Below are 18,551 nucleotides of genomic sequence, written 5' to 3'. Positions count from 1 at the left end.
AAAGGCTTCCAGGAAATGGGGTGTGCACACGAACCCAGGATGTATAGGAAGGGGAAGTAACAAGCCCTCGCTCCTGCAGGGAGCCTAAAACAGACCCCCAGAACCACCAGCCTCAACTGAGAGCATTTCTGAGCACCCCTCCTGTTCACGGCACCAGAGCCATCATGATGACTGTACTGTATACCTTTTGGTTCCAGAACACTGGTAATGCATCCAAAAGTCGTAAGGGAAATTAGACTTCCAAAACTAAGGGTGTTAAGAGTAGTGGAGGTTTCCAAACGAAGCCCAGATCTCAGGGGTCAGTGCAAGCAAAGAACGCCTCAGGAATAATGCGTCTACCTCGCCAAGTCCAACGTTCATCACTGGGGAAACCAACAGGAACAATGAAAACACATCCCAGAGCCAACCAGCAGACGCTGAAGAGGCACTTGCGGGTGGTAGCTGCCCAGAGGGCCGTGGGAACGCTGTGCCAACCCCTCCCTCCCGGCCTCATTCCCATGGCAACCCCCAAACTCGGTACAAAGCTCTGGGACAATGCTCCTTCTCTTGAGCTACCGGCCTACCTCTGCACCTGCACCGCCCCGTCCCCTGGTCTGCATCCCTAAGGGGTGACGCACCCACGGGCTCCCGGGGTTCCACAGCGGGGGGCTCCCCTCAGCCCTTGGCAAGCCCAGCTTCAAGATAAAACTCACAGCCAATGGTCGGGAGCAAGTGAGACAAAGTTCCAGGGCTCTCGCTGATTTCCGCTATCACCTACCCTTTTTGAGAGAAGTGGTACGGGTTTTCTCCATCTTCTTGAAACAAAAATGAATAACCCCTCCCCACCCTATCCCACCTCCTTCCATTCTTCCTCTCCTCTGTGACTCAGCGCTCAGGGCACCTGTCCTCAACGGTACTACTAGCCGGCAAACATTTTCTGAATACCGCACGGTACCCAACACATCACGCCATCTGATCCCCCACTCCCTGTAATTCTCCAGCCGCCATGATCCTCGACTACCCTTCCACAGGTGAGGAAAATGACACTCAGAAGGTTGTGTGACTTCCCCAGCGTGACTAGGCTCCTGGGGCCACACCAACCTTAGGGGCACCAAGTTAGCGATTCAAACGGTGTCGCAACCAGCCGCCACGTAGCGCAAGGGGAAGGCGCGGGTGGGGCAGGTGGGCAGTGGTATTAATGATTCGTTCCTCGGGTAGTCGGTTGGGCGTCCAGCTCTTGGGTGTGGGCTCAGGTCAAGCTCTCAGAGTCCTGGAATCGAGTCCCGCATCAGGCTCCCTGCTCAGCGGGGAGTCTGCTTCTCCATCTCCCTCCTGCCTCTCCTCCCACTGGATCTCTCTCTAATGGTCACTCCCCCCCCCCCAAAAAATACATATATAAAATCTTTATTAAAAAAAGAAAAAGAAAACTAGAAAGCATGAGCAGTGGTGAAACCAGAGACACACAAGGAAGAAAATGATGGCTAGACTCAAGGTGGGGCTTTCATCTTGGATGGGAGGAGGGGCTTCTGAGTGTAGGTGTCCTAGAAAGACCGTTTATCTTAGGACCATTTATTAAACATGAATGTTCCAAGCACTCATCTGCACACATGTCCTATTTCACAATGTAATGCAAGAATTACCAGAGAAAAAGAAAGGGGCACCACTGAGTGGCCTCACCCAAACCATGTCATTTCTGATTCCTAACCCTTCAGAACTCTCTCTTACACCCCAAAAATGCCAGAGGAGGTAAAGCACAACTTCCAACTTTATCAGTCACTTCCATCCCCAGGGCAATTAACCCACCAGAGGTGCACTAGAAACATCTAGAAAGATCTAGGCCCGTCTCACCTCAGATAAAAGGACCATCAACAGCAACCCTGGGCCTGCTTGATCTCCTTCCCTCCACGAGGAATAAACAAAGGCCTCCACTCCTGGCCAATATCTGTGCATCATGCTTTTTCTAGTGCCATCCACTGTTGCACAGAATTTACACTGAATACCAAACACTGTTTAGAGAGACGAGGTCCCAGCTGAGGGGCCGGGGGCTTCTGCTCTCCTGGGAGTCATGCTTTCTGTTCCCTCCTGTACAAGAAAACATTACCAGAGGTGGCTGGGGACAGAAGGGGCTCAGGACACCAGGTACCAGATAGAGATGACCTGGCTTCAAGTCCTCTCTTAGCCGGTCGGTATTGGTATGGCCTTGTGAACCATCCAGAAAGTCTAAGAAGACATCAGACCCAAGATTCCTCATCCTGGATAAATGTGGGACAACAGTTCCTGCTCCTTACAGAGATCAAAACAAACCAATGACAAGGGGCACCTGGGTGGCTCAGCAGGTTAAGCATCTGCCTTCGGCTCAGGTCATGATCTCAGGGTCCTGGGATTGAACCCCGCATCGGGCTCCCTGCTCAGCGGGGAATCTGTTTCTCTCTCTGCACCTCCCCCTGCCCGTGCTTTCTCAGACAAATAGAATCTTTTAAAAAAAATGACCTACAGTACTATTATGGAGGATAAAATTAATTTTTTGGTCTCCCATCCAACTTCCCACACCATACAGCTGCTGCCCTTGGGACAACTCTCGATCCTTTCTTCTCATCTGAGTGGAAAGCACAGAAATACTGCTCTCAAAAATCCTCATGAACTCTTAACCGAAGATTTAACTCCACTAACAGAAACAGTTCCTGTGTCCCCACTTCCTTACGACGATGAAACGCGGGGAGAAATAAAATTCCGAATTTACAAAAATGGAGACGCAGGTCAATTATCTAGTGGCCAATCTATCAATGTCACGTTAGTTAAGACCAGGAGGGACGCACATCATCATGATGTAAACTTTCCAAAAGACCCAGTTTAACCCAAGAGCTTCTAATCCCTTTTGCTACAAACCCGCCTTTCCCAGCAATAGCCAATGAACGTTCTGACCAGTGAAGATGTTCATAATTAGGAAAATACACAAAAGTCAAGAACAAAGGTCAGAGACTAAACAATACTCCAGCCGATCTGCAGATAATAGCGGATTACTTTGGCTCCTGTTCACCTGGGAGATTTTAACTGTTACAGGAGACTGTTCTGCTGGCCAGTTAGGAGAGGGGTACAGATGGCCCAAACGGGTTAAACTCAAACCCAGTTACACTACTTTCATTTTTTAAATATGAGCTCCTTGGTAAGGCACAACACAGACCTGGGTGGCTCAGTCATTAAGCATCTGCCTTCGGCTCAGGTCATGATCCCAATGTCCTGGGATCGAGTCCCACACTGAAATCCCTGGTCCTGGATCCTGGGATCCAGTCCTGGGACCAAGTCCCACATCGGGCTCCCTGCTCAGCGGTGAGCCTACTTCTCCCCCTGCTTGTGCTCTGTCTCTCTCTCTGACAAATAAATAAAATCTTTAAAAAACAACAACAAAGGCATCCCATGGTAAGAAACATCTGATGACACGTAGCAGAGATCAAAAGCCCGCATCCTTATGATGCTGATTTGGATTTTAGATTTTTTTGGAGAGCCAGGATGCAGACCCTCCACTGACGCTGCCTTTTCTTTTTGTAATGATCTCAACTCGTCCCAGTAAGAAGGCACCAACACAGCTCCCCCAACACGCTGAACAACCCCCTCTCTTTGCTTTCCCCATCTAGACAGTGTTCCGCCATACCTACCATGATGGTATGTTCTGGAAATCTGGCACGCACCAGTTTCACGAACTCCACAAAATGTTCTGAATACCCGTTGGCCACATCCAGGCATATGAACTTGACCTGTGGCACCGCTTCTAAGATGTCGCTCATCTTTTCCAGATCACTCTTCCCGCTGCCCGAACTCACGGCGACGTGCTGTCCCAAAATAAAGCAAAAAGGCACAAGACGTGAGGAATCAGGGGCATTCAAAAGTGAGACCCTCCCTCCGTCCATTCTCTATCCTGGGGAGATGCTGTGGGTCTTTGAGGGTGCCCAGACCAAAGACACACACGGTGGATCTGCTCAAGAAACACACCGCACGGAAGGGAAAGGAGACTCGTCCTTGGCCACAGAATCTTCCAGTAAACAGAGGTTTAATTACAGGAAACTTAGTCCTTGGCTTTTCCCTCATTTCCTCCCACCGTGTGGAACCCTGAACCATCGAGCTGCCGATGCGAATTCTGCTCTTCCTGGAAAAGAGGAGAGGCAGGAAGAACGAGGGGCGGCCAGTCAGCACAGACATCCTCCCACCAACGCCATGGCTGTCACCCTGGGCAGCCGGCAGCGGGAACAGAAGGCGGGGAAGATGCCCAAACTCCTCTGATAAAACCTCCTGTTTTCATCGGCACTCTCCATACAATACGATCACAATATGCAAATCGTAACCTACTCACAAAACCGCAAGATTCAGGGTTCCTACAAAAAAGGCAAAATGGCCAAAAAGTACAGGAATGGGCGGACCTAAGATGCTTTTTCCCAATGGTACCTTTGTTAACATCCGAAGCCACCACACCCTCTTCAGTGACACACTCCTCCCCAACCTCCATGGCACCGGTGGTCTCCAACCCACCCCTCTGCTCCTGGGAAAATCTCCTCTTTGAGATAAGATTTGCTTTTAGTCACTGATGCCTGAGTGCAACCAGATCATGGTTTTGTGCCCAGGGCCATCACCTCACCTTTTATAAGAATATTGGTATTTTAGGGGCACCTGGGTGGCTCAGTGGGTTAAAGCCTCTGCCTTCGGCTCAGGTCATGATCCCAGCGTCCTGGGATGGAGCCCCGCATCGGGCTCTCTCTGCTCAGCAGGGAGCCTGCCCCGCCACCGCGTGCCTCTCTGCCTACTTGTAATCTCTGTCTGTCAAATAAATGAACAAAATCTTTAAAAAAAAAAAAAAAGAATATTTTGATTTTATGACACTTCTCTGAGCCAGGAGCCACCGACAGGGGGAGGGGGCATATCTGAGTAACCTTTGTGATTCCTCCAAAATCTCAACAATGTATCCACAACACCGATACAGAATGGAAACAGCCTGGTAACTTGATACAAGTTTATCCCAGTTTTCTGTGTTCAGATCAGTTTTCACTCCTCTGGCTGCCAGTCTGCCCAGTGCTGGCCCAACCCATCCCTCCCAGTAGAGTTTTGCCACCCTTCCCGTTTCGCTCTCATTTCTGTTCAGGTTTGGCAAGTGGAACTTAAGACTGGTTCATTTCTCTCAATGTTACCAAGTTTTGGACATTCCCCCCCCCTTTTTTCCTTTTTCATTTCTCCCCTTTTTAAATTAGCCTTTAATTGGGTCAGGGGCACAGTACCAAGTCAAATGATCATGCTTCGTAGTGAAGGACCAGGTTCTAATTAACAACACACTGCCAGAAACTATTGTGCAGGAGTCAGAGGTATGACCCGTTGCACCCCCCACCCCCAAACCATCACTCGCCAAACTTCCTCCAGGAAGGAAAGATGGTGAAGCAATTAATACTCATTCTGAGACGACATGGAAAAAATGAACTTGATATTGAGCCAGAATTACTGTAGCTCCAAAACCACCTTCTCTCCAATCAAAATCCACACAGAGCGCAGCCAAGGAGAAACAGAAGCCAGCATAACCTCCCAAGTGGTATAAAGTGAAGTCATTTTCCAATCACAAACGATGTGATCACAGAGGAGGGCATCTCCAACCCACAGAAACTTCTCTGCTGTCACCGGCTCAGAACGACTCAAATGTACCAGGGGGCAAGTCAGGTGTGCGCCACAATAATAAGAGTTTCTGTTATATTCGAACTGCCGTTTTTTTTTTTAATAACCGCTTTACTGAGATATAATTACGTACCACACGATTCACCCATTTAGAGCACACAAAGTGATAGTTTTTTGTCGTGTAACATCGTGTAACTGCCATCACCATTTTAAAAACACTTGTCACCCCCACATGCTTGGACCCTCACCTTCAAACTCCCACCCCCCTGCCTTAGGCAACCTCTCCTCTGCTTCGTCTCTGTAGGTTGGCCTATTTTTGCCATTTCACCTAAACAGAAACATATTTTCGTGAGTGGCTTTTTCACTCAGCAGAATGTTTTCAAGGTTCGCCATCCGTGTTGTAGCACGGATCGGGACTTCATGTCTTTTTACAGTTGAATAATAGTCTGTTTTGTGGACAGACCAGATTTTGTTCATTCGTGCACCGCCTCACAGACACTCAGATGGATGGATTCTATCTCTCCCCTCTGATGAATAACACCGCTACGAACGTTTGCGGGCAAGTCTCTGTGTGGACACCTACTTCTGTGTGTGCGAGGTCTACACCCAGAAATGGAACTGCTGGGTCCAGCTGCAACTCTGCTATCTGACGTTCTGAGTAAGAGCCAAAGTAAGTGCCAAAACAGCTGTGCTATTTTACATTCCCCCCAGCCATGCGGAAGGGCCCCAGTTTCTTCACACCCATGCCAGCGCTCATTAGGACCTTTCTGATTACAGCCTTCCTAATGGGCATGGTGTTTACTCAACTCCAAAACAACTCATTATAATTTGATGTTTTTCCTCCCGTCAGAGGACTGTTCGGACTCGAGGCACCCCTTGCAGGAAACATAGGTCTTCCACAGGCTCTCAGGATGGAACACAAAATTTTTCAAGAGGGGAAAAAAAAAAAAAAAAAAAAAAAGATATTCCTATTCAAGATATCCTAATTATTTTAAAAATTGGATCCAGGGGCGCCTGGGTGGCTCAGTGGGTTAAAGCCTCTGCCTTTGGCTCAGGTCATGATCCCAGGGTCCTGGGATCGAGCCCCACATCAGGCTCTCTGCTCAGCAGAGAGCCTGCTTCCTCCTATCTCTCTCTCTCTGCCTGCCTCTCTGCCTACTTGTGATCTCTGTCTGTCAAATAAATAAATAAAATCTTAAAAAAAAAAAAAAAATTGGATCCAGAACAGGTTTTCCCAGCAATGACGAAGAGCAAGGGCAGGGCCCACGACAGGCTTTCCACAGGTCTCTCTCTGGTGACTCTGCAGGTCTGTTCACTGCCAATTCAAACCTCTGCAACCACCCTGAAGTGTTTCTCCCCTCCCCGCCCCCCACCCCACGAAGAAATGTAACTTAGAACCAGGTACAGTCCTACCTGCAGACATTCTGGGTGATGAGCCGCGAAGACCTTCCAGTCATCCAAGGTGTAGTGCTTGTGAATTGCTGTGAACATGGAGTGCTAGGGGACAAAACAGACTTCCTGTTAGGACAGGAAGTCAGGCCAGCCCGCTCTCCACCCCGCATGGGCCAGGGGGGACCCAGCAACACAAAAGAATGGGTATAGGAACCCAGTTCATGCTTCATTTACTTTAAATATGCTGAGAGCCAAGAACAGATGAAGGAGTCACCAGTAAAAACACACAACCATGTTCTCCGTTCTCATCTGATCAGACACCCTTGATCCAGGCCTCAGGAGGCTCTGCCGGGAGGCCCGGGAGGGAAAATGAAGGGTTCCCAGGGCCTGGTCCCAGCCCCACTGCCCAGAGTGGCAGGCAGCAGGTACCCTGCCCCAAAGAGTGTCGAGGCCCAACTGCTGTTCGGCCAACCCAAGAGAATCTCTACTCATACCTGAAAGCTTGCCTTTGTGTTCACAGTCTAAACATGGCTTGCTAAAAGCTAAACCCAACAGGCGGTTGGTATTCTTGAGGGAGGGAATGCGACAAATCGTAATCCCACACCTATGACTACCGACCCAATCCAACACTGACACGCTTTGTGCCAACACTTCATATACCATCTCATTAACTTTGAGCAACTTCCTACAGTCACACTAGCTGTGCAGACAGAAATAGAGCGTAAGTAATTTAGAGACAGCTTGGCCCAAAAGGGGCAAAGGCCAGAATCAAACTCAAATCTGACTACAGAGCTCAGGCTCCTTCCCTTCTCCTAACTTCTCTGGGTCTGTTTCCCCATCTACACTTTTCTATTCTAGAATCCCATGCCTTTATGAATTCGCATTCAATCAGTGGCTCCTAGAGGCAGAAAATTCACAGTGCACACGCACATGGCTTCAGGGTACACTGTTTTACTGTGTTTACAATGTCCATGGTCTCAAACCCAGGGAGTCCTTCCTGTGAAAATGGGCGGGACGTAGCAAATTTTACACTTTTTAATGGACTCCTAACTCGAGATGGGAATTAATCTAGACAATTTATTTGCTCCCTGATTCCACCCACTTTCACACTAATACATAATTCATTGGTAGCAATGGCTGATCACAGAACAGAGCAAGGGAAAGACAAGGAGAAAAAAAAAAATACAGATTTCTTAACCAATTAATTTATTAGCCTCCGGGCCCAAGCTCAGTGGGGGCTATGGGCTGACAGAGAGTACAGCTGATCACGGAATCAGACAGACCACCCCCTACTCCATTTTTCGAATTCATCATAGGTTTGAAAATCTTCCTTCTAATCACTGGCTAATAATGAATCCTAGCACCTCCTGGGGTCCCACAGCGAGAAGCTCTTTCAACTAATTGGATTTCTCTTTCCACTTGGCAGGCATTATCGATGCAAGAAGACACATACCCACTGTGCAGATCAGAAGCAAACATTTCATATCGAGGATGAATAAGATGTGTTGGACCTCAGACCCAGCCTTATGGGACAAAGGTCCTGCCCACAAATGGCTTTTCCTTTATTTTTCCCAATGCCAGGACACCAACTACTCCCTTTAAAGGACATGAGACTGGTAAGTGGCCAGAAGGACCTTGAGCTTCGACTGTTAGCTATCAGTGTGAGTTGGGAATTATTCCCCAAATCAGTTGGAGTTTGAATCTTGGCTCTGTCTCTACTGGACTAAATGTCCTGAGCCAAGGTACCTCTCCTCTCTCTCCATCTCTGCCTCCGTTCTGTAAAAGGAACCCACCCGGAGAGGCTGTGACAACATTACATATCTTCTATCTACTATTTGGCACTTAAGTTCTCAATAAATGTTTTGTAGTAAGTGTTACTGCACAGACTGCCCACAAAGCAGTTCTGCCTTAATTTCAAAGACAAGGTCGATCTTCTATAACATGACAGCAGTCTAACTTTATAAGATCTCTAGTTTGTCAAATGATCATGAACATTTTCAAGCAAGAAAGGGATGAAGATCCGGAGCATCTCATTGACTCTGAAGTCCACACTCCAGCCATCTTCTGACTGCAAAGGGAAGATAAGAAGTGCCCCTCAGCATCCAGAACTAACTAGTATGGGCAATGAAGGACCCAAAATATCTCAATTTTCTCTCTTCTTCCTTGTCTGAACACGTCTAGGATAGGCCCCTGACAACGTGGCCAGGGTCAGCAGCAGAGGGAACAAAGCCTACCATCTTACCTGGGACATCACCACTGCCATCTCGAATGTCCCCACGGTGTCCATATTGGCCACAATGATGGGAATCCCTGAGTAGGTCTGCTTCGAATTTCGAAACGTGAAGGTACGCTCAAGATCCACCTGTTGGCAAAAAGGGAAAGTAAGTGGTTTGTGAAGAGTCTGGAGCAAGGGAAGAACAAAAAGGAAGTGCGTGTCCCTTGGTCCCTTGGTCTCTTCGGGGCTGAGCTCCGTGTTCCAAAAATAGGAGAGTTCCTCAGGAGACCAAGTGACAGGTTGTCATTCAGGGACAAAGCTGAACCGGCCTCGTCAGGATCCTCAAGCACCAGTACAAGGCTCCAGACAGTGTTCCCTAAAGACAAACCTCGGAACCGGAAGTTTGTCTCCTTCAGTAGCCCCTCCCCCTCCTCACCCACTGCCACCCTCTGTCCCCAGCCTGATCCATCCTGACCCAAAACACCCAAATCCATGCTATCTTCCCTACTTTCAAGCACCGGAGGGACCATTCCCCTTCTGGAAAAACTCCCTCCATTCTTCCCTGCCAAGCATGGTTTTCCCTTTCATTCTTAGAACCAGACACTCCCGATTCACCCCACAGTGATGAGCGGCAAACCATTAATCCCTTAACCCGTGAAGGAGAGGAAGTACTTACAACCACAGGTCCGCGCATATCAACGCTTGCTCCTTTGACATGCAAATATCTGGGGGAAGGCCCTCCCATTTTCCTCTAACTCCAACTTCAAGGCATTTGTGACTAAGCTGGGGCGCTCAGGAACCCAGGGCAAGAGCCAAGTCAAGATGGCGAGCTCAGCCAAAGCTGCGGGCGAGGGCCAGGCGTCAGAACTCCTTCTTCAACCCAAGCAGATCCAAGACTTGTAGGCTCATGGATCCATTCTCCACCCTTTTGTGGCCCCCCTTTTACCATAGGAAGGCCACTCTTCCCCCACCCCACCCCAAGGCTCCACTGTCCAGGTTGGTTTCTGGCTGGGTTCAGCCAATGAAGAAACTGGGCAGGACACGGAAGAACAGTGTGGGACAAGGTGGGGACGGGGCGGCTGGAGGTAGTCAGGGCATGTCTCCCGGAACTCTTCAGCCTCCGCCTGCATGGTCTCGGTTCTAGCTTTTGCAAAGTGATCCCAGGACTTGGGCTCCGGGAACATCACCTCCTCCCGTTGGGAAGTGGTTTTCCACTCTTGCCAATCTCTGGCGTCCCAGTATCTCACAGAGCCTGTCAGCAGAGCTCAGAGAGCTTGCATTAAATTCCCTGTTTTACATGATCAGCACTGTCCGTCCTGGAAGTGGGCGCTTCCCCAAAGGAGAACCGGCGGGAGACACACAGGCGCGCATCTTCAGTTTCTGCAATAACTCCGACTCCACATTAATAGCGGCTTCAGGAGTCCATCAGCAATAATCATTTCCGACCAGGGTTGACCTCCCCTTGCCCCATCCCTTTTCATTTGAGACAACTTTCACTTTGCCATCACGTGTCAAAAAACACCAAGGGACACCTCGGGCCCTTTAGCCTTTCCACACACCTCCATTGCTCTCTATGCAACTCTGCGTCCAGAAGGCTTCCTGGGTGAATGACGTCATAGGTTTTTCTGCTGCAGCCTTAAAAGCCAAGATGATGGCAAATGAAATGCAGTCACCGCCCTAGCAGGTGGGGCAGCTCCTCCCCTCCCCTGCTTCCTTCATTAGGATTCTTGGCTCTACTTCAGTGAAGCAAGCTCGATTTACATTCGGAAAGCTAACTGAAGGAGTCTATTAGTTGCAACTTTCTGTGCTGTTAAGGGCACTCTAACATTCTGGCATTGAGGGCTTAAAATAATCAGAATAATCCTAGGTCTCAAATGACTCATACTTCTCCCAAGATGCTTGGGGAGGGCTGCTACATTCTGCATCCAGCTGAGCTCACAATGGGGTTTTTCCTGGCACCCCAAACCCTATCAGCAGTATAGAAAATAGAGAGCTCTTCATGGAAAAAGGTCAGCCTTCACAGTGGGCTCCTGCCCCTCTTTCTAGTCTTTATGTGGTAGATTCCACACAACCCCTAATTCTAAGAATGAGAACTAAAAGGATCTTCCCCAAGGAAGAATAAACTATTGAGATTACATAAAAATAAAAAGCTTTGGGGCACCTGGGTGGCTCAGTGGGTTAAGCGGCTGCCTTCGGCTCAGGTCATGATCCCAGAGTCCTAGGATCGAGCCCCATGTCGAACTCCCTGCTCAACAAGGAGTCTTCTTATCCCTCTCCCTCTGCCCCTCTCCCTGCTTGTGCTCTGTCTCTCTCTCCCTAATAAATAAAATCTTTTTAAAAAGCTTCTGCACAGCACAGGAAAACAATCAGCAAAACAAAAAGGCAGCCTATGGAATGGGAAATATTTGCAAATGACATATCCGATAAAGGGTTAGGATCCAAAATATATAAAGAACTTATAACAACTCAACACCCCAAAAAGGAATAATCCTATTAAAAATGGGCAGAGCACCTGAGCAGACATTTCTCCAAAGAAGACACAGAGATGGCCAACAGACACGTGAAAAGACGCTCAACATCGCTCATTATAAGGGAAAAGCAAAGCAAAACGACAAGGAGGTATCACCTCACACCAGTCAGAATGGCTAAAATCGGAAAGGTGAGAAACAACAGATGTTAGCAAAAATGTGGAGAAAAATGAACCCTCCTGCCCTGTTGATGAGAAGGCAAACTGTTATAGCCACTGTGGAAAACAGTAGGGAGGTTCCAGAGAAACTCAAAAATAGAATTGCCCTAGGACCCAGCAGTTGCATTATGGGGTATTTACCCCCCAAAATACAAAAACACTAATTCAAAGAGATACATGCACCTGTATGTTTATAGCAGAATTAGTTCCAATAGACAAATTATGGAAACAGCCGACGTGTCCACCAACCAATGAATAGATAGAGAAGACGTGGGTGTATGTGTATGTGTGTGTGTGTGTGTGTGTGTGTGTGTATATGTGTGTGTATGTATATATATAAAATGGAATATTACTTGGCCATATAAAAGAACGAACCCTTGCCATCTGCAATAACATGGATGGAACTAGAGAGTATCATGCCAAGTGACATTAATCAGAGAAAGACAAACACCATATAATTTCACTCATATATGGAATTTAAGAAATACAACACATGCACAAAGGAAAAAGAGAGAGAAAAAGAGACAAACCAAGAAACAGACTCTGAATTCTAGGGAACACATTCAGCGTTCCCAGAGGGAGAAAGTGGGGGGGGAACAGGTGATGGGGAATAAGGAAGGCACTTGCTGTGTTGGGCACCATTGACATACGGAATCACGAATCACTCTATTGTACACCTGAAATTAATATTACACTGTATGTTCTCTATGCTGGAGTTAAAAATTTTTTTAATTAACCTATTAAATTAAAATTTTAATTAAATAAAAATTAAAATAAAATTTTAAAAAATCTTAGTTATCTTTCCTCATCCGCACAGGCAAAAAGACACACACATCCCTCCCCCCTCACGCCCCCCCGAATACACCACTTGTTCACCAAGAGAGGTATTTTAAATATTCCAGCCTCCCAGAAACAAAACTTGGCATTTAATCTGCCACAGCTGGTCGATGCACCAAATATAGCACCTTCAAGTTCCCACTCCGCTCAGCCTGATTTGCAAGGGAACATAAAGTCATAAACTACCCCTCCTCCACCTCAAAAACGCATGGTTTTGCCGCCCTTTATGCTCTCCCCGAAGCATAAGCCTTTTACACCATGTTCTACCCTCCCACCTGACAAACACAAATTTCATTAATCAACTGGAAAGTACCAGGACACAGTATAATGGGGAACCAGCGCCTGGACTCCAGTCCACACAAATGCTGACATGCACATAAGGACACCCCAGTTCTGCAAGCCAAGCTCCCCACGCCCACAGACGGCTGCCACTGGGCCACTCACTGAGGTCGGAGGTGAGCACAGCAACAGCATCTCAGGTCCTTGGGAAAACCCACCTGGAGCCCTTGCCAGCCTTGGAACTAGCCTGAAGTCATCTGAGCAAGGGAAATCCAGGATCCTGTGTACCTGGAAATGACCTAGAGAATAAGCCTGGTCCTCCAGTCCCGTTCAGTGAGGAGAAGGGTACAGGAGACCAGGAGGGTCGTGTGGGGTAGGAGCCTCTTTTGCCTAGATCGGTAGGTGGTACGGATCTAAGTCATGCTCTGAAATAAATGATGATCTGTCTCACCTGTAAAAGGTAAGTCTACAGGAGACTCCCTCCCAGCTTTAAAGTCCTCGAGGCTGAAAAGTGGGGAAGAAGTTAAATGTCTGACCAAGGGGTAAGAATGATATTGTACTTTCAGGGCGATGCTGGTGTGGGCTCCTGCCCAGCCTTCTGAACGTTCTGCCCCCTGCAGGCTTCACCACCAGCTGGCAGGATCTGGAGAAGTTCATGCAGCTGTGCATGATCAGAGAGCCCCAGGTTCCACAGGTGGGAAAGACTCCAGCGGCTAGCCCAGCACATCTGTGTGCACATCAGAATCATTGTAGGATGCTTTCCAAAATACACGCGCTCATGCTGCTCCAAACCTAGGGAGAGCCTTTATGTTGGAGACAATATGTATATTCTGGAGCGAGAGGTTCCCTAGAACAATCTGACCCCACACCCTCTAATTCTACAGAGTAAAATTTATAGAGGCAGTTACGGTTTGCAATAATGTGTCTTCGAAAAAAGATGCCGAAATGCCAAACCAGGGTTATCTCTGAATTGTAATAGGATCTTTGCTGATGATCAAGGTAAGACGAGGGGGTCAGGAGGGTAGGGTCCATCCCCCTATGACTGGTGTTCACAAGGTAGGAAAATGTGGACACAGACACATAGAAAGGGAGAAAAGGGTGTAAAGATCAAGGCAGAGATAGCAATGATGCCTCTATAATAGGCAAGGAACACTCAAGAGAGTAGGTAAACAATCAGAAGGGAAGAGAGAGAAATGTAACAGATTTTCTCCTGCATGGATCAGAAAGACCCAGCCTGTGGATACTTCGATCTGAGGCTCCTAACCTCCTGCACTTTGAGACAATAAATTTCTACTGCATAAGCCCAACTTCTTTGTTACACAAGGCCCCCTGAAACTAACACAGAGCCAAGACACTAAAATAGCACAGAGGTTGGACTAAAACCCAGGTCGGCATGCTCCCAGCCCTACATTCTCTCCTGCCATGCTCTGATCCCCTGTGGGCCAGCCTGCTGTGGACCCCCAGCCACGATTCCAATTCCCTGGATCCGCCTCTCCCTGGTATTTAAAAAAAAAAAGAAAGAAAGAAAAAAAAAATCACTAATGAGTTTTAACATTGTGTCAAGTCTTCTCTGTCTTAGGACAAGTGGTCAATTTTCTGCTGCAAATTTCTTCATTGTCAGATTTCCCAAAGTAATGGCTGTGTTAGTAAGTTTTTGTTTCTTGTTTTAAATCTTACCTTGGGTTCAGGGCTCCAGTGGGACACCAGAGTCAGGAATGGGTTTTGAAGAACAGAGCAGGGAGTTAAGGAATGACTCAATCTCTCCAGTGTGTCAGATAAAGACAAAATTCTTGCTTCATCAACAAACATGAGACTTCTTTTGAAAGGCTGACCCAAATGCCCCCGTGCAGCCCTGCAGGACTTTATTCTTACGTGCCAGGGCTTGTATGGACAGTTGAGAGAGAACCTCCTACCTGGTACGATCACAATAAGGCCACCTGAGCCACCTCCACTGGTACCCAGGTGCTGACCTCAAATCCATTTTATAAGACGCCTGCAGAAAAGTCCCTCCAGGAGTCCTAGAATGTCTAAGTGGGAAACCATTCTGCCTTTCTCTCCATTTCCCGCTCACTGCCTGATGATCCATGAGCAAACCTAGCTCTCAGCAAAACTGCTGCAGTGATAAATCTTGTCAAGACTCAAAACCCCCTTCCCAGCCAGGTCTGTTCTGGCGGGCTATGTTTTCTCTCTCCCAACTCCACGCTGCTCAGCTCTCTGGTTCAGCTCAAAGGCTGCCTTACCTTTTGCATGCAGATATTACCTCTGTCGGGGGACAAGCGTTCTAGACTTTTATCTGATTGCACAATGAAAAGTTTTGATCATCACCCTCTGAGAAATTTCAGGTATCCACAACAAACAGGGCAAACACTGATTAGAAGCCTACTCAGATCCAGGGCTAGCTAGATCCCTCCAACATCACCGAAACAGGCAGACTATGGGAAGCAACCAACCAGGCACCTACACGGTTAGAGGAACCAACTGGAAAGGTGATTCCAGTTAACTCTGTTTTCCAGGCACGGAGCTGGCAAGTGCCCATAAAAATGGAAATATGAAAACATTTCTCAAGGGCACAGAGTTCTCACTGTAATGTGTACATGGAGACGGAAGGTGCCACTGGAAGTTGGGACATGAATGGTTTCAATCAGCCCAAAGTATGAAAGGAAATGATGCATGACATCATAGTAACTTCTGGAAAAGAAAAATTCACTCTATTACATAAATTCTAAATGTTTTACCTTCTTGAGATGCTTCCCGGCTCAGAAAATACATATGATTTATCATTGTTTTAAGCACATCATTTTTCTTAAAATTAAGTTTCTCTCTCCTAAGTGAATTTTGAACAAATACTGAAAGAATAGTGAGGCCCCCGCCACATTATTACTCGTCTGCCCAGAATCCCCACGTCTTGTCTTGTTCTGGCCTTAGGTACAGCCTACCTGCCACCCAAACTTTTTATTGTTTTTTCAAGGGTCCTAGGGCCTTTAAGGATGTGAAGAAGGACAGGATGAGGGTTAACCATTCCTGACCTCTTGCGGACCTGTCTGTCCTGTCTCATCCTCTCTGGGTCCAGCCGCCACCCCTCCTGCTTGAGATGGTGACTTGTTCTGGTCACTGGCTAGAAGAAGAGGCTTCCTCAAACCAAACCAGCCTCGGCTGGCAACGCCAGGCACTGCAGTCAGGCCTGGGCACAGGCGGGCAGCTGAGTTCCTTGCAAGGGAATGTATTTATGATCTTGTGGAGCGGAGCGTTTGGAAGGCTGTGCTGGCTCTGCTTCCTCCTGTTTACTCCCGCAGCCCAGCCTCCAGATGGAGTCATTTTCTCACCTCCTTCTCCAGCCCTTGAAAGACCAGGCAAAGCCATGGTCACCAGCACACCCTCTTGCCCCGGGGGGGACTCTGCTTTTCTGAGCAACTAGTTTATCCTTCAGACTTTCACCTTCCTCATCCCCAGCAGGGCTACCACTCGCCCTCTCCCCGGGGGGCTACTGCCAGCCCAGGAGCCACCTGTTCCTCAGGCTTTGATCTCCACAACACAGAACCAGCCAAACTATCCAGGGTGTCCCTGTTTGCCTCCCACGCCCATACCCCAGAGCTTTCGGCTTCCCTCGAACTGGGCAGGACTGCAGCTGTCCAGTAAGCGGGGTGCCACCAGGAACGAGTCCCCAGCCTCACTCCCAACAAGGTCACTTTAAAGTGGAAAGTAAACCCTGAACTTTTGCCACCCTGAAACCCGTTTTTTCAGACATTTAAAAATAAAAAATTCCCTCGCTGGACCTGATACCAGAACAGCTGATAGGAGAACTGGGCTGGACTGCAGCTGCCCAGTAAGTGGGGGTGCCACCAGGAACGAGTCCCCAGCCTCACTTCTGGCCAAGGTCACCGAAACGTGGGAAGTAAACCCTGAACTTTTGCCGCCCAGGAGCTTGTTTATTTAGACATCAGGAAAAAAAAAAAAAATTCCCTCGCTGGACCTGATAGCAGAGCAGCGAGGGGCAGTTCTCCGCACCGAGAGCCAGTGCCAAAATCACAAAGCTGTCCAGTCGTTCGTCTTCTCCCTTTACCCCTGGGCTCCGCTGGGTCAATTCCTTCCTCTATGCACCTCCCAACCACCACCACCCCCAAATCAGTTGGCCACTTGATCTTTCTTCCTCTGTGGTTTGGTCCACTGTGGACTTCCCCTCCTGCCCGCCCGACCGGACGCATTTATAATTTTACACCGCAGCAGGAGCAGGGTCCCTCAAGTCCTGGCTGAGAACCAACTGGTTTCCCCCTTTCTCAGCAGGCGGGGAGGGCCCGGGAGGGAGGGCGAGGGTCAGCATCTCATCCCACAACACAGACACACGGAAAAGCCGGCAAGGTTAGCCCAGCCCGCCTCCTTCCACCGGCCTCTCGCGAGCCACCCGGAAAACAAATCCCACCCCACTGCGGCTTTCGGAGGACCCCACCTCGGCGCGGCTCCTGAGGCTGCTCCGCTTGGGTCGCAGCAGGACATCCTTGAAGTCCAGCTTGAGGTCTGCATCTATGCGGGGCATGGTGCGGATCTGCACGCTGAGGCCCGCGCGGCTGGGGCTGGCAGCTCCTTCCTGCGGCGCGGGCGCCCGGCGGGCGGGGGGGCGGGGCCCGGGCGTGGGAGGCGCGGGGCGGGGCGTGCGCGGGGGCGGGGAGGGAGGCGGGGCTCGGCGTGCGGGGGGCGGGGCAGCCTGCGGCGGGCGGGGCAGCCTGCGGGGGGCGGGGCAGCCTTGCGGGTGGCTGCTCCGGAGCCGGTGGGGCGCGCCACGCACACGCTGCGCTGGGGGCCCGGGGGGTCCTGCCGCGGCGCTCCGCCCGCCTTTCCCGGCTCCAGCTCCCAGCGCTGGGGCGGTGGTGGGGAGGGTAGAGGGGCTTGGGGGGTCCGGCGGGGTAGGCACAGCCCGGTGGCTCTGATGTCTGCCAGCGATGACATTTTAACAAACCTCCCCCCTCACTCCCGCTTACAAGCCTTGGCTCCTTGTGGTGGCCGAATTGGCGGCGGTCGCGGAGGAAGGGGGAATGCGCACCGTGGTGGGGGACACCGAGGTTCCCCCCCACCACCACCCCACCAGGGAGGAGACTTGGCGTATGACCCGAGGGAAAAGGCCGCCCCCTGGGAGGTTTTGTTTCTTTTTCTAATTTCAAACCCAGTGTGCGGGTCTAGTGCTGAGTCAGACCTGGGGCGGGCCGAAGAATGAACCCCCGGGAAAGGGGGTGGGCAGGTCAGTCTGTTTGGCAGCGGTGGGGACGACACAATTTCTGTATCCCCCTTTTGGATTTCAAGGGTGTGTTTGGTAGAATAAAAGCAGGGAAGTGTAGAGGCAACGCGGATCCTGGAGGTTGAGGGACCCGAGTCTGCTCTGCAGGTTACCTGTCCCGTCAGTTTATTTTTTTTTTATATTTATTTTTTATTTCTTTTCAGTATCCCAGAATTCGTTGTTTATGCACCACACCCAGTGCTCCATGCAATCCGTGCCCTCCATAATACCCACCACCAGGCTCCCCCCAA

General features: G+C 49.4%; 1 protein-coding gene across 1 annotated transcript in view; it reads right to left on the bottom strand.

The window, feature by feature from the left end:
• Positions 1–17,649, bottom strand: part of GMPR (guanosine monophosphate reductase) — a 41,843-nt gene extending 24,194 nt beyond the window's left edge. The window contains exons 1-4 of the mRNA XM_082731839.1: positions 17,479–17,649; positions 9,260–9,379; positions 7,039–7,122; positions 3,633–3,806 (exon numbers count right to left, since the gene is read on the bottom strand). Coding sequence (XP_082587965.1) covers positions 3,633–3,806; positions 7,039–7,122; positions 9,260–9,379; positions 17,479–17,565 — 465 coding nt within the window. The 5' untranslated portion in view covers positions 17,566–17,649. The remainder of the gene's footprint in view (positions 1–3,632; positions 3,807–7,038; positions 7,123–9,259; positions 9,380–17,478) is intronic.
• Between the last annotated feature and the right edge of the window lie 902 nt (positions 17,650–18,551).

This window comes from Mustela nivalis (genome assembly GCF_964662115.1).
Source record: "Mustela nivalis genome assembly, chromosome: 5".
Lineage (NCBI taxonomy): Eukaryota > Metazoa > Chordata > Mammalia > Carnivora > Mustelidae > Mustela > Mustela nivalis.
The sequence above is the reverse complement of the archived record's forward strand: the minus strand, read 5'-3'. Positions and strand labels throughout refer to the sequence as shown.